This window comes from Limanda limanda, chromosome 14, assembly GCF_963576545.1.
Source record: "Limanda limanda chromosome 14, fLimLim1.1, whole genome shotgun sequence".
Taxonomy (NCBI): Eukaryota; Metazoa; Chordata; class Actinopteri; order Pleuronectiformes; family Pleuronectidae; genus Limanda; species Limanda limanda.
Genome location: NC_083649.1, coordinates 16,926,742 through 16,939,327, shown reverse-complemented (window position 1 = coordinate 16,939,327; position 12,586 = coordinate 16,926,742). Strand labels below are relative to the sequence as shown.

Sequence of the window (12,586 nt, the reverse complement as noted above, 5' to 3'; positions counted from 1 at the left end):
TAAACAAAACTGTGCCCTCCATCATCATGCATCACCTTGTCTCCACTCTGAAGGCTGCCAGTTGGAGTAATGGGCAGGACGGTTTGTTATGACACGGAGAGAATGATAAGCTATGACTCCCCGAGAAGTTTGGCCAGTTCTTTGGAGGTTGTTTGGGTTTCACGGTGTAACTGTCAATGTTGTCGGCTGCAAGAAGGGCCCGAGAAGCAGAACATGTTTTTCAATGATTAATGAGGTGAAACATTGCCCTTGTTTCTTCTTGTTTAGGTGAGTTGGAGGGAGGCCGCCTGCGCCATACATCCCCTTCTCCAGAGTCTTCTTCTATACCATGAGCTCTGGCTCAGCCCAGGATGTGGCAGTCGAGCATTTCCTGCGTGACATAGAGAGGCGAAGCAAGCGGCTACACTGCGCTGTGATCGGATGCGAGGAGGAGCGACCCCGCAGCGACATGAACCTGCTGTATCGTAAGAGCCGTTTGGACTGGAGGCAGAGGGACCAAGAGGGAAGCAAAAAGAGGTGAGGAGGATCAGCTCACAGGAGCTCTGCATATATGGGATTACATTAGGGTTCAGTTCAGTGGGGATATAAACCTCTTAGCCGCCATGAATGAGTTTAATTTCAAAATCTTCATTCCGAACACAGTTCATGAAGTCAGAGGGGTTCGTCGAAAGAGTCGCGGGCAAATTTGCATAACAGCAGTTCATAATGAAGTTAATATGTTCTGCAGATGAAATAAACTATTTTAATACCAGCCGAAGTGTCAGAGGGCAGAAAGAAGCCCGAACCACTGAAAAATTAGGAATTAAATAGAGTTGTTGCCTCATTCGTCTCACTGCAAATCTAATTTTTTTTTTATTAAATAAGGTCGTCGGAGGGTCTGATGAGTCCACCTATTTACACTTTAATGGTTTTCGAGAGGTATTTAAAAAAGACACAAACACACAAACGTTCCTTTGCGATTCTGTAAGAACTGCAGATTTCCAACAGAAAGTGAGTGAATTAAAGCACCAGAACTATAATGAGATTTCAGTGAATATGTAGGAACAATAGGAAGAGCAGTCATTGAAGCTCAGGTTGAAAGCAGTGGTGGAAAGTACATTTACTCAGATCTTGGTTGATGTCTGTCAGTGCATGTCTGTAACTTCTTTTTATCTTCATGGCCTGAACCAAAGTGCCTTAGGGATTGGTACAGTTGGATTGTAACAAAGTAAAATGATCCAATATGTCACATAAAAAGCTAAGATTATACAAAAGAAAAATCAATTCAAATGTTTGTAGCAGAACTTGCCCTCCCCACTAATCCCACCCCTTGTGCCCATTCTTAGGGGAACTGAACCACTGGACTAAATCGCTTAACAACTACTGACCAACACTGACCAACTGGAACAATAACGTGCTCCTCATTTTTTTACTGTGGATACTTTGAAACAGTCAAACAAGTTGTCAGCAACATGACCTTGTCCCAGAGTATCTCGTAGAAAAGTGTGTGCGTGCCCCGATTGTGTGATCTTGTTTATTTGAGCGGGTGTTTGGGGGACAGAGATGCACTGTTCAAAAGTGAGTCCTATAACCTATAATTCACCTAATTCTACGCTGTGTGGCTGTTTGTGCCACCGAGGAGAGGGAGAACGTCAAGGACAACAATTCAGCTTGTTTTAAAGCATGTTTCAGTGCTTTCTGACTCACAGCTGTAATTGGAGGCCCCTCGCGTAGGCGGCTGAGATCAATGTCGTGGCAGCATCAAGCCAGTGGAGGTGTAGGGCAGCAAGTGGGAGAGCGGGACATGAGCGATGCAAGCAGAGCCGAGTGGGGCCCGAGCGGCAGAGGTGAGAGGCAGGACATGACCGGTGATGATTGCGAACAGAGACGGGTCAGGGATGAAAACGCACAGGGGACGAAAGGATTGAAACAAAAATGGACTCAAGGCAGGACCGGGAGCGAGGGAGGTGAGGAGGGGGCCAGGGAAGCAGTATGAAGGGCATCGGTACACAGTCTGAGATGTGAGGTGCTCAGGAGAAAAATCACGCATTTAAAGCTTTGGATAGGTGAGTTTTTTGAGTTTTAAAAATAGATTGTTTCTTCTGGCACTAATACAGGCAGGCAGACGATTCCCAAGGTTTTCTTCAACTGGTGGAAGAAAACCTTGACGCAAGCTCAGGTTTTATTAATTCTTGCACAGAATGATGAGACCAGTGTGAATGGACTGGTGTGTGTGTGTGTGTGTCTTGCAAATCCCTTTAATATGGTTCAGTAATTAATATTCAATTTGACGAAGAGGGATGAATTAAAGACAGATGACTATTCATTTGTTTCATTATATGCATGTAAATTGCAAAGGCGTTTAATAATGTAAATAAAATACTGATTAAATAGAAAGTAATTAAAAAACAATGAAAGTAATAAATGAGGTTGATAGATCATCATATGGGAAATAAATGAGAGATTCCACAAACTTGTTTTACAATTTTTTCTATTTTATATAATAAAAACATATTTTATTACATTTTAAAACCATATAATTTGCATAAAGGAATGTTTGTGGCAACAGTTTTGCTATGAAGGAGGCCTTTTTTTAATTTAAAAAACACATATTGTTGAATTTCAGTGCAGGGCAGAGTAAATAATGTGCCGTCTGCTCAGTATATATATAGTTGTTGTTTTACTAGGTTAAAGTGAAGTTGTAACATTTTGGGAAGGAGAGAGTGTTTCTGAGTTTTTATTAATTTTGTCGTGAAACAAATTTTTTAATATGTTTAATGCTAAGAGACAATGAACATTTTCCTGAGGATTAGCACAATATACCACTTATATTATTTGACATGTGGGTAAAACTTAAATGCTATTTTACAAGTGAGTTTGGAGCCACTTATATAATTATCTGTTCAAAAATGAATATTTGTCAAGTCAAACCTTATCCCTGGCAACAGCTTGGCTGTAATAAAATCAGTCACACTAAGCCCTGTGATGTTAGCGCTGTGTTGAAGAGGGGTGCAAGAAATGTAGGAAGTGCAGCTCTATCTTCATAGTGGTTTGCATACAGACGAAATCATTTTCAAGAAGATAAAATATTTCTGTGGAATGTATTACTTAATGCAATGCACACTGGGAAGTATAGTACATGCACATAAGCAAACAGTGTTGGTAACTAACTTGGATATTCAGTCAGCCGGAGTCATGGTTTTTAGTTCCATTCCAAGATTCTCCTCCCCTATATCCCTTCTTTATTTATACAGTAAATACAGTAAATACAATGTATGTTTACAGTAAAACCACTGAAGATATGATACGAAATTTGTTTCTTAATCACATGTCAAAGCATTTCAAGACCTTCAAAACCTGTTCAGTTTATGTAGGAGGGTTAGGTGAGCTACAGTCATTGCAGCTGAATGTGAACGTGATCATCATCATGGTATCACTGTCATGAACAAGAAAAAAAACGGTCGTCACACAAATTAAAACTTTAAAGTCAATGTCCATGATGAATCTTGATTTCCAGGCAGACAAAGTCGAGTATTGTCTTGTTATGGAAGCTTCAGGAAGTTCCAATCTGTATGCAGATCTAATGATAAAGGCTTATTTCGGTTGATGCTGTAGGGGCACCTTACAACCGTGTGTCACATGCTGGAAAATAAAACTACAGGCATACTATTTGAAGCAACAATAGACAAGGCTTGTGTCAGCTACTCAACCTTAACTCATCTGAAACTTTCACATCGCACAACTTTACTGCTCTGGTTTCCCCTTAAACCAAGATGCTCTTACAGATACTCTCATTCAGCTCTGTAGAAAACATAACCTACTCTTGAACTTTGCCCCAAAAAGATATATTAGAAATGGGACATTAGTTGCTAGAGGCAGACAAAGCTTAAGTCAATTTCCTCCATAAATAAACAAAGAGATACCAAAGATGTTCATCAAGCGGCTACAGGGAAGCAGCTGGTACCTACATAATCTAATGATGGACATTCCTGCTTGCTACTGTCTGGTGCTTTTTAGGATGAATATGAAACCTCCACCACATAGACAAAAAATAGTGGGTCCGTCCATTATCTATAGCACTTATCTTTTGATAGGCAAGAGCTTGGTTACACCTAGGACAGGTCGCCAGTGTCTTGCTGGGCCAACACACGGAGACAACAACGATTCTCTTCTATGGTCAATTTAGAGACTCCAGTTAACCTAAGCTGTACATCTTCGGACTGAGGCTGGGAGCCAGAGCACCCAAAAGGCAAAATCCACACAGAAAGGCCCTGGCTCGAAAACTTGTCTGCTGTGAGGCGACAGTTCAAACAACTGCACCAATGTGGCACCTCTTACATTGGTTTCTGCGGGAAAATAGTTTCCTAATTTTGACAATTTTAAATGAAGCAAGAAAAGCGGAGGAATCTCCCGAAAAGTCTTTTTGATCATCATGAAAGGTTTTGTTTATGATTAAAACAACATATCAGGTCATGTGACGCTCAGGGGCTTCTACAGTGAGTAATCAACACCTTCTGAATCAGCAACTCATCCTGTCATCCAAAAGAAGATTGATAAAACACTTGTATCTCTCCCTCGGTATTGTGTGTAGGACAATGTAGCTCCCAGCCAATTAAAAGTTACACATAGAACAACCTAATTATCACTGTTATTGTTGGATTCAACAAACAATGTGTTATTTTTGAGATGCTTTTAAGTGGATTTTGTTACTTTCAGAATGAGCCAGGTGAACAGTTATCCCTCTGTTTCCAGGCTTTATGCTAAGTTAAGATAACTCACTGCTGAATACATTTTTTTATCAAACAGACGGATTTGATAGTGGTGTGGATCTTCTTATCTAAGGAACAAAAAAATCGTATTTTTTTAACTGTTCAACCGATGTGAAGCAACAAGAAAGAGAAGTGAACAGAAGGTTGAGGGTCCAGTGTTTTTGAAGCGCTGAGTGTTAGTTTGAAGAAGTTCAAACTCTCCCTGAGAAGAAGTGAGAAAAGAAACAGAGCACTTCAAGGTGCTGGAAGGAACTGCTCAGCCTCTGTTCTGGGCTAAATCTGGCCCTTTAGTATCTGTGTCGATTGTGAGGAGTCACAAGTACATCTCCACAGGCGTTCAAGGGCACACACATTCTTATAAAGATGCAAACACTGTCTGTTGCTGCACCACACATGTGTTCAACACACACACACACTGTCTCACACAGGAGGGGGGGAAATAGGGGCCTCTGAGTTTACCATGATGAGCAGCCCCAGCGCGGCTGCTGCCCGATTTGTTGACTGCAAATTGTTTTCTCCCGTGCTTCAGTGTGTCACAGGGGATGCAACTGATCTAAAAGAGTGCTTCATGACCCATAGTCATATGGTGTCATTGTGCGCTGTGATGAATCACTTACACACAGCAATCACACATTTGGTGCTATTTAATCACACACTCTGAAACACAATTTCTCGCAGCGTCAAATGTTTAGACAGATGTGGATACGCAGATGTGTCTCTACTTGGATGTGTTCAACACAAACTTGGTTCATAAATCAGACTCACAAAGCTGTAATTTCCTCTTGCATCACTGCAGTAAGTTGTTTTTTTGATAGTATTTTCCATCTCAGACGAAAATACTTTTTGTTTTCTCTCCTCTGACATTCTGCCTAAATACAGTGAGTTCACAGAAGCCTTGTTAATGAAAAAGTCTGTTGTACGGCGACAGTAAGTGGACCCTGTCCGATCCGTGTTGGCTTAAAGGCCACAGGGACTTATTTTGTGTCTGTGTGAAGTGAAGCAGTTCATGTTTGGGTTTAGGGAACACGGCAGGTCATCAAACCTCACGTCAACAACCAGAACCACTGACGCTGACGCTGACGCCTGAACTGTGCTGTACTTCACACTGTCAGCCACTAAGCACGTATTATTTTATTCCAGTTTACTGACCATGAATTCAATTTACGTTTCAGGTTTATTCAGGTCATTCCAGCCATATCTGTAAAATAACGACTTTGTGTTTCTCTGGACCCGTGTGCACAACAGTTAATAGTTAGTTTATAATCATAAAGTTCAATCAAGTGCATGAGTTATAATAATTAGATTTTTGTTTGACTGATTTTTGCTGAAAGTTCTAGGATTTTATGATTTCTAATACCCTTCAACATTCATTGTTCATTTAGCTGTAAACTAATAACCAATGTTGCTTTAGATTTTTTTTCCGTACACACATGTGCAGAACTACTCAGGTTACTGGTGCATGTGGATCTGATAATGGAATTAAATGCATGTACTTTATTATGTTTATGCTCTATAGGGAAATTACATTTCAACTGTTTCAATTTAGTGATACACTGCAATTTCTGTCGTATTTCCTCTCTGTCAGTTTCATTAATTGTAGTGGGAGCTTGTGTCATTGAAGATTTCAAAGACAAACTATCAAAGAAAGGAAAATCACAACTGTGCCCATGGTAACGGATGAAATGCTTCTGGCGGAAACAGACTGCAGATGTGGGTTGAGGATGTAAAGATATAAATAAGGGAATTCCAGCAGAACTGTGTGCTCAAAGAGTACTTTGTTTTTGACAGGGGAATTGATTTCCTAATTGAATGTGTTTGAAGGGGAAGCAGATGTGGAGGAATTCAGATGGAAGGATATGTGGATGCAAAAGATGGAGGAGCCTCCAGGGCTTTCCCTTTGGCCATGAAAGCCCTCCAGGCATTTCTTTATTGAAAAAGCAATGTTTCAAGTTCAACAGAGTGGAGGAGGGAGCTTGATATAAAGGTTACTACATGAATGCTTTTTTTCACTTCGCTATAATTTGGTCATGCTTCAATATTTGTCCTCTTTCCATTCCCCAACCTCATTTCCAAATTGCAGCTCCACCCAAAACGACCCCTCAGCTACCGTTGGTAAAGTCCGCGACTTGGCTTCTTTCCGCCGACATTTCCGGATGGGTTTCATGACCATGCCGGCCTCCCAGGACCTGTCCCCTCACTCCTGTGCCTCTGCCATGGCGCCGCGCTCGCAGTCCTGCCACGCCGTCGGTGCCGGGGATACGAGTCTAGACAACGACGATTACTCTGACACCCAGTCCCAGCACGGTGGCCGCTGCCCCCCCGCCAAACCCAAACGTCATCCAAGCACTCGCCTCACCTCGTCATCCGCCGACAGCAGAGGACACCCCGAGATGCCGCCACCCACTCACTCACAGTCCAAACACTCAGAGAAGAAAAACGGTAAGAAATGTGTGTTCAGGTGCCTATTCTGCAGAGAGAATGATCTCTTTTCTTGACTTGCTTTATTTTTTTTAATCGTACAGCCATGAAGAAGTCTGACTCTGGAGAGATTGGACCCAAAAAGGTGCCTCCTTTAAAGCCCAAGAGAAGTCCCAGCACCCAGCTTACCTTCGACACCCTTCCTCCACGCGTGCCTCCTTCTGCCACATCCCTGCCTTTCCAGGCAACAGACTCTCAGATTCAGAGGGGAGACAGGGATGATGAGCCAGTCTATATAGAGATGGTGGGCCAGGTGTTCACCAGAGACAGCCAAACAGCCACCCCTCACCCCGTCACCCCGGTGGCCACAACACCAGATTCTGACTCGGACCAGAGTGAGGCCATCTATGAGGAGATGAAATACCCGTCGCAAGAGGACAGAAATTCCCATCGACATCTCCCTCACAAACACGAGAAACTTAAAAACTCCAAACACTACCACGTCACCCCCTCCTCCTCCAACAGCTCCTCCTCTTTACCGCGCCCCTCCTCTTCTTCTCCCTCGTACTCCAAACCCAAAGCTACCGTGTCGATCTCTCATTCATCTCCTCTGCCCTCCTCCGCATCCTCCACCCCCATCCCGCAGGTCCTCTCCACCAGTCCACACACGCCACGTGCTCCCACTCCTTACCTGCTGCAAGGGAGTAAATCCGAGTCAGAGCCAAACACCAAGATCCCGGCACCTTTCCCCAATCTCCTGCAGCACCGGCCCCCGCTGCTCGCCTTCCCTCAGCCTGCAGCTGCCTCCAGCGGGGTCGGGGTGCAAAACAAAGGGTCTGCCTCTGCTAAAATGGGAACTCAAACCTCCAGTGCGACCACACAAGCCAGCCTCTCCTCATCATCCTCTTCTAATCTTCCTATATCCCTGTCGGGCTCCAAGGAGTCGTCGGGAGGAAGTTCGCAGCAGGATAAACACAACAGAGACCAGTTGGGTCCAGCTCCCGGACTGAGAGCCAGGAGTCACTCGACGCCCCTGCCTCCTTCCTCCAAATCCACCTCCCCTTTCTCCCATCACCACCACCACCCGCACCATCGCCCCTCACACTACCATCACTATCGCAAGCCAGAGAGGGGAGACTCCCCAGCTCCCATCAAAGACAGCTCTCAGACTTCCAAACAGTCCACCGCCCAGACCCAAACCTCAAGTTCAGGCAAGGAGGGCAAGTCTGTTAGCTTCCTGTTGAAATCCGATAAAGGAGAGAGGGATAAGGATAGGGACAGGGACAGGGACAGGGACAGGGACAGGGACAAGGATAGGGATAGGGACAGGGACAGGGACAGGGATAGGGACAGGGACAGGGACAGGGACAGGGACAGGGACAGGGACAGGGACAGGGACCGAGACAGAGACAGGGTAAGAGACAGTCACAGGGAGAGAGACGGTCACAGGGAGAGAGATGGTCACAGGGAGAGAGACGGTCATAGGGAGAGAGACAGTCACAGGGAGAGAGACAGTCACAGGGACAGAGACAGTCACAGGGAGAGAGACAGAGACAAGGAGAAAGACAAGGATAGAGACAGGGACAGAGATAAGGAGAGAGAGAGAGAAAGGGATCGGGATAGGGACGGAGGACCTCACTCCTTACCGATCGAATGCCTCACTGCCAGTAGCAGCCAAACAACTCAAAGCAACACCAGCTCAACCCCAACGCCGTTATCCTCATCCCAACGTCCTCATTCTCGCCCACATCTTCGCTCTCACACGCCGCACAGCCTGCCAGCGTACAAGCCCCCCTCTTCAGACAGCCCCCTGCTGTGGACCTACCCCTCTGGTGGCTTCCGGAGGCCGCCGGCTTACGAGAGCCTGAGAGGAAGCTCTCAGACGCCGTCGCTGCAGCAGCCCTTCAGTCTCACCGGCATAGGTGAAAGGGTATCCAAGAGTAATGGAGGGTCTGCGTCCCACCATTCAAAAGTTGGCTTCATGCCATGGGACAGCAGTGCCAGTTTAACCGCGGACGAGGGGTCTTACTGGCCTATGCACAGGAAACTGTCCTTCAGCCACGGGAGCAGAGAAACAGAGAGTAAGTCAGAGGTCATTTTGAAAACTGTCAGCAGACGCCTAATTGAAAACAGACAGGCTTATAAAAGCTATTCTAATTATTTGATATATTAATTCTGTTCCTCCCCTCTGTCTCAGAGGATGAAGGGCGTGCATGGAATGGAAGTGCCGATGCCTTGTTAAGGATGGATAAAGAGGAGCTGGGGTCGGGGTCTCGAGGAGGCCACTCAGGCATCCCAGTCCACTTCAGTGGCGCCACCAGCAGGGCCCTCGGTCACAGTGAGTCCTTGGCTGGTGTTGATAACAGCCTGGGATTCAGAGCCCTGCCCAGATTAGGGCTGCCTCTTCCCTGCCAGACATTCCCCGCCTGTCGCAATGGAGGTAATGTTCATAATCTTTTACTCACGGCTTCTAACCACAGCATCCTATTCAGAGAGGGAGCTACATCTGTGGATTTACATGGGCTGCCTCTGCTGCAGTGTAGATTTTAAACTGGCTTTTAACTCCAAGAATCCTCTCCTCTCCTCACCCCTCCTGTAATGAAGTTATTCTGGAATCTCTGTGTTTCTTTTTCCGCACTCATGCCTTTCTGCAGAGACAGAGAAACAAATCTTACCCTGAGAACCAGAGCAGTAACTTTCCTTAAAGCAGAGCCAGTAAAAGAGGTGTTCCATAAACAGACCCACGTCCCTGCACACACACATTTCATGAGCCCTGCTCCCATTTCATGATGTTTACCTGTGTTGGCCAAACCTGGAGTCAAATTCTGTCATACGGGTTTAGTGCACACACAGATTGGTATTTATATTACAGCTAAGCCTTCACAAAGGGATATTACATGGATGTGTAAAGCAGTCAGTGTAACTCCCCTATATACACTGACCATTCAGATTGCTGTTTCTCTCAGTAACATCCATTCTGTAACTTAGGCGTGAAACTTATTTTAACCATTTAAATAACCAATTTATATTTTATTGTGGTTTACTTCACTGTGGAATTGTGCATTAGGCTCATGTCCAATAAATATATAATGAAATTCTGTGCAAGGGAGAATATAAGATACCCAGTTGACCGATGGATATATAACTGTCAAGTTGTTAAATTAAGATGTGTGCAAACAGAGGAAAAGTTATATTCCACTATTCTTACTAGCAGTCACAAAATGTAACGTTTGTTTCCGTACAGAAGTGGGGCGGCTGGGCCGCTCCTCCTCTGCTGCTGGAGTGAGACATGTGGGTGGAGGAGACGTCCATAGACAGAACAGTCTACCAGGACGAGAAGCCCTGATTCAGGTGAATATGCAGTGTAATATCCAGCCTCATAACTATAGACTCTATTAACTTTATTCATGGTCGATTTGGGAGTGCACATTTATATTGTTCTCATTATTACTTTGCTTCCTGATACAGACACTGCTCCTGCAGATCTATTTATAGCTTGTGGATATGTCCTCTGAGCAAAATAAGGCTCTGGCCTGCATCAGAAGAATGAGAACTGCAGAGGCACATGACATGGGCCAGTATGTAACAAGTAACTGAGGCAGTGGATGAGAGACCATGCAGTGCTATGTTTTGTTGAGATGTGCTGCAGTCTTCCAGCAGTGCACTTTGCCCAGATTCTGGCTGCATAGCAAGTGCTGACGCAGTTTGAGTGTGCTGCAGAGACTGTCTGCATGCGTCTGGTTGACCCTCCCTCGCCCTGTGAGATATGAAGCAACGCTGCATCCTGCTGGCTGTCCAGGGCCACTGCAGTTTTATTCAACATGTTAGGAATGGTTGTCACTATGTGCACCTCTGAAGTGATCTTTCAGGTTACTTAAAATCTCCTATATCACGAAAAGTATCATGCATTCACCGTCTTGACTTTTTCACAGCTGCACGGTCTCGCCCAGCCACCAGCGCCCTGCAGTCCCAGCAGTCCTAGCGTGTCCCGGCAGCAGCAGCAGCTTCAGCTCCACCAGCAGCAGCTTCAGTTAAAGCAGCAGCTCCAACAGCTTCAGCAACAGCACCACCTGCAGCTGCAGTTCCAGCAGCTCGCCCAGCTGGCCCAGGGACAGCCTCATGTCAGCGGAGGCACCACCCATTCCACAATGCAGAGCCAGAGAGACGGCAAGCTGCTGGAAGTCATAGAGCGTAAACGCTGCCTGTGCAAAGAGATCAAGGCCCACAGGCGCCCTGACAAAAGCCTGTGCAAGCAGGACAGCATGCCCATCCTCCCTAGCTGGAGACGGACACCTGAGCCTCGTAAGACTGGCACGCCACCCTGCCAGAGGCCGCAAGCCGTCGTGTGGGACACTGCTATCTGAGGCGAAAAGGACAGCCAAGCAAGAATGTTACAGAATACACAAAAAAGACCGATGCGCAAAAGATGAATGAACAATCAAGGAGAAGATGAGTTAAAAAGGGTTTGGTAAGAGGAATACTCTTGAGATGATTGATTGGTGGTAAGATGATTGCCACAGGGGAAAGACAGATTTTGGACGAAGTAGAAGAAATTTGCCAGCACTCTAAGTGTTATAAAGAAAATGAGAACAGTAATAACGATTACTGGAGACTCATTTGGAAAAAGAAATAAAAAAGGCTGATAAAAGAGGTGAAGAAAAACCGGTCTTACAATCAGATTAATTAATTTCTTACCCAGTTGATTTGTACTTGCTCTCTACTACTGTATGTACTCAGTTGTTCTAATTGCCAACGATTTTTGCCACAAAACACCAGTGCTATTGCTACAAAGTGAAGACACCAACCAAACAATAACGGGTGGGATCTGCTCTGAGATTGGTGTTGCCAAATTTCCTCCTGACTACTTGAGACATGCGAATCATGTATTTTCCTCCAGCACACAGTCGTCCAAACACACTGCTCTGTGGATGAGAAAAGGCCAGACTCGTTGACAAGTTATCGAAGTGTTTCTTGAAATCGTGAATGCATATGAGATGTCTTAATAGATTGTCATTGTGGATGCAAATAATCATCACCGAGGAGTAAAAGCTACCTACTGTATCTGTTTGCATATTTGTAATGTATCTATTTACTTTCTCAACGTTTCTGCAATTTTATAGCAATATGCTCCCAGTGCTGGAGCACCATGATTAAAACTTGTCTCAACTAGCCTAACATACATATCTAAGACTTGAATAAGTCATATTTACTGTGTCATTCTCTGCATGTCACAATAGACATACAGTATTGTAAAAAAAAGATAATATATATATATGTGTAGAGATGATCATGTCAGACTTTTACATACAGCATTCTTCACTATGATAAAATCATGTGGTTGTACAAAAACATGTTGCTTGGGGTATCATTGTGAAAAACAGTTGTATGACAGATGGCACATCACGTGCAGTCCAGTCAAA

The 12,586-nt window shown here is 44.8% G+C and overlaps 1 protein-coding gene across 1 annotated transcript; it reads left to right on the top strand.

Moving 5' to 3' along the window:
* Positions 1 to 328: 328 nt before the first annotated feature.
* LOC133019655 (neuronal tyrosine-phosphorylated phosphoinositide-3-kinase adapter 1) lies at positions 329 to 11,530 on the top strand. Its single transcript, XM_061086209.1, has 7 exons — positions 329 to 516; positions 6,829 to 7,187; positions 7,271 to 8,580; positions 8,761 to 9,247; positions 9,364 to 9,606; positions 10,411 to 10,517; positions 11,099 to 11,530. The coding sequence occupies exons 1-7, from the start codon at positions 329 to 331 to the stop codon at positions 11,528 to 11,530; spliced, it is 3,126 nt and encodes a 1,041-aa protein (XP_060942192.1).
* The last annotated feature ends 1,056 nt before the right edge of the window (positions 11,531 to 12,586 follow it).

Excerpts from the sequence above, each read along its gene's own strand:
- LOC133019655 (XM_061086209.1), top strand. The coding sequence starts at position 329 with ATGAGCTCTGGCTCAGCCCAGGATGTGGCAGTCGAGCATTTCCTGCGT. Across the intron at positions 517-6,828 it reads CAAGAGGGAAGCAAAAAGAG|CTCCACCCAAAACGACCCCT; the intron begins GTGAGGAGGATC and ends TCCAAATTGCAG. Across the intron at positions 9,607-10,410 it reads CCCCGCCTGTCGCAATGGAG|AAGTGGGGCGGCTGGGCCGC; the intron begins GTAATGTTCATA and ends GTTTCCGTACAG.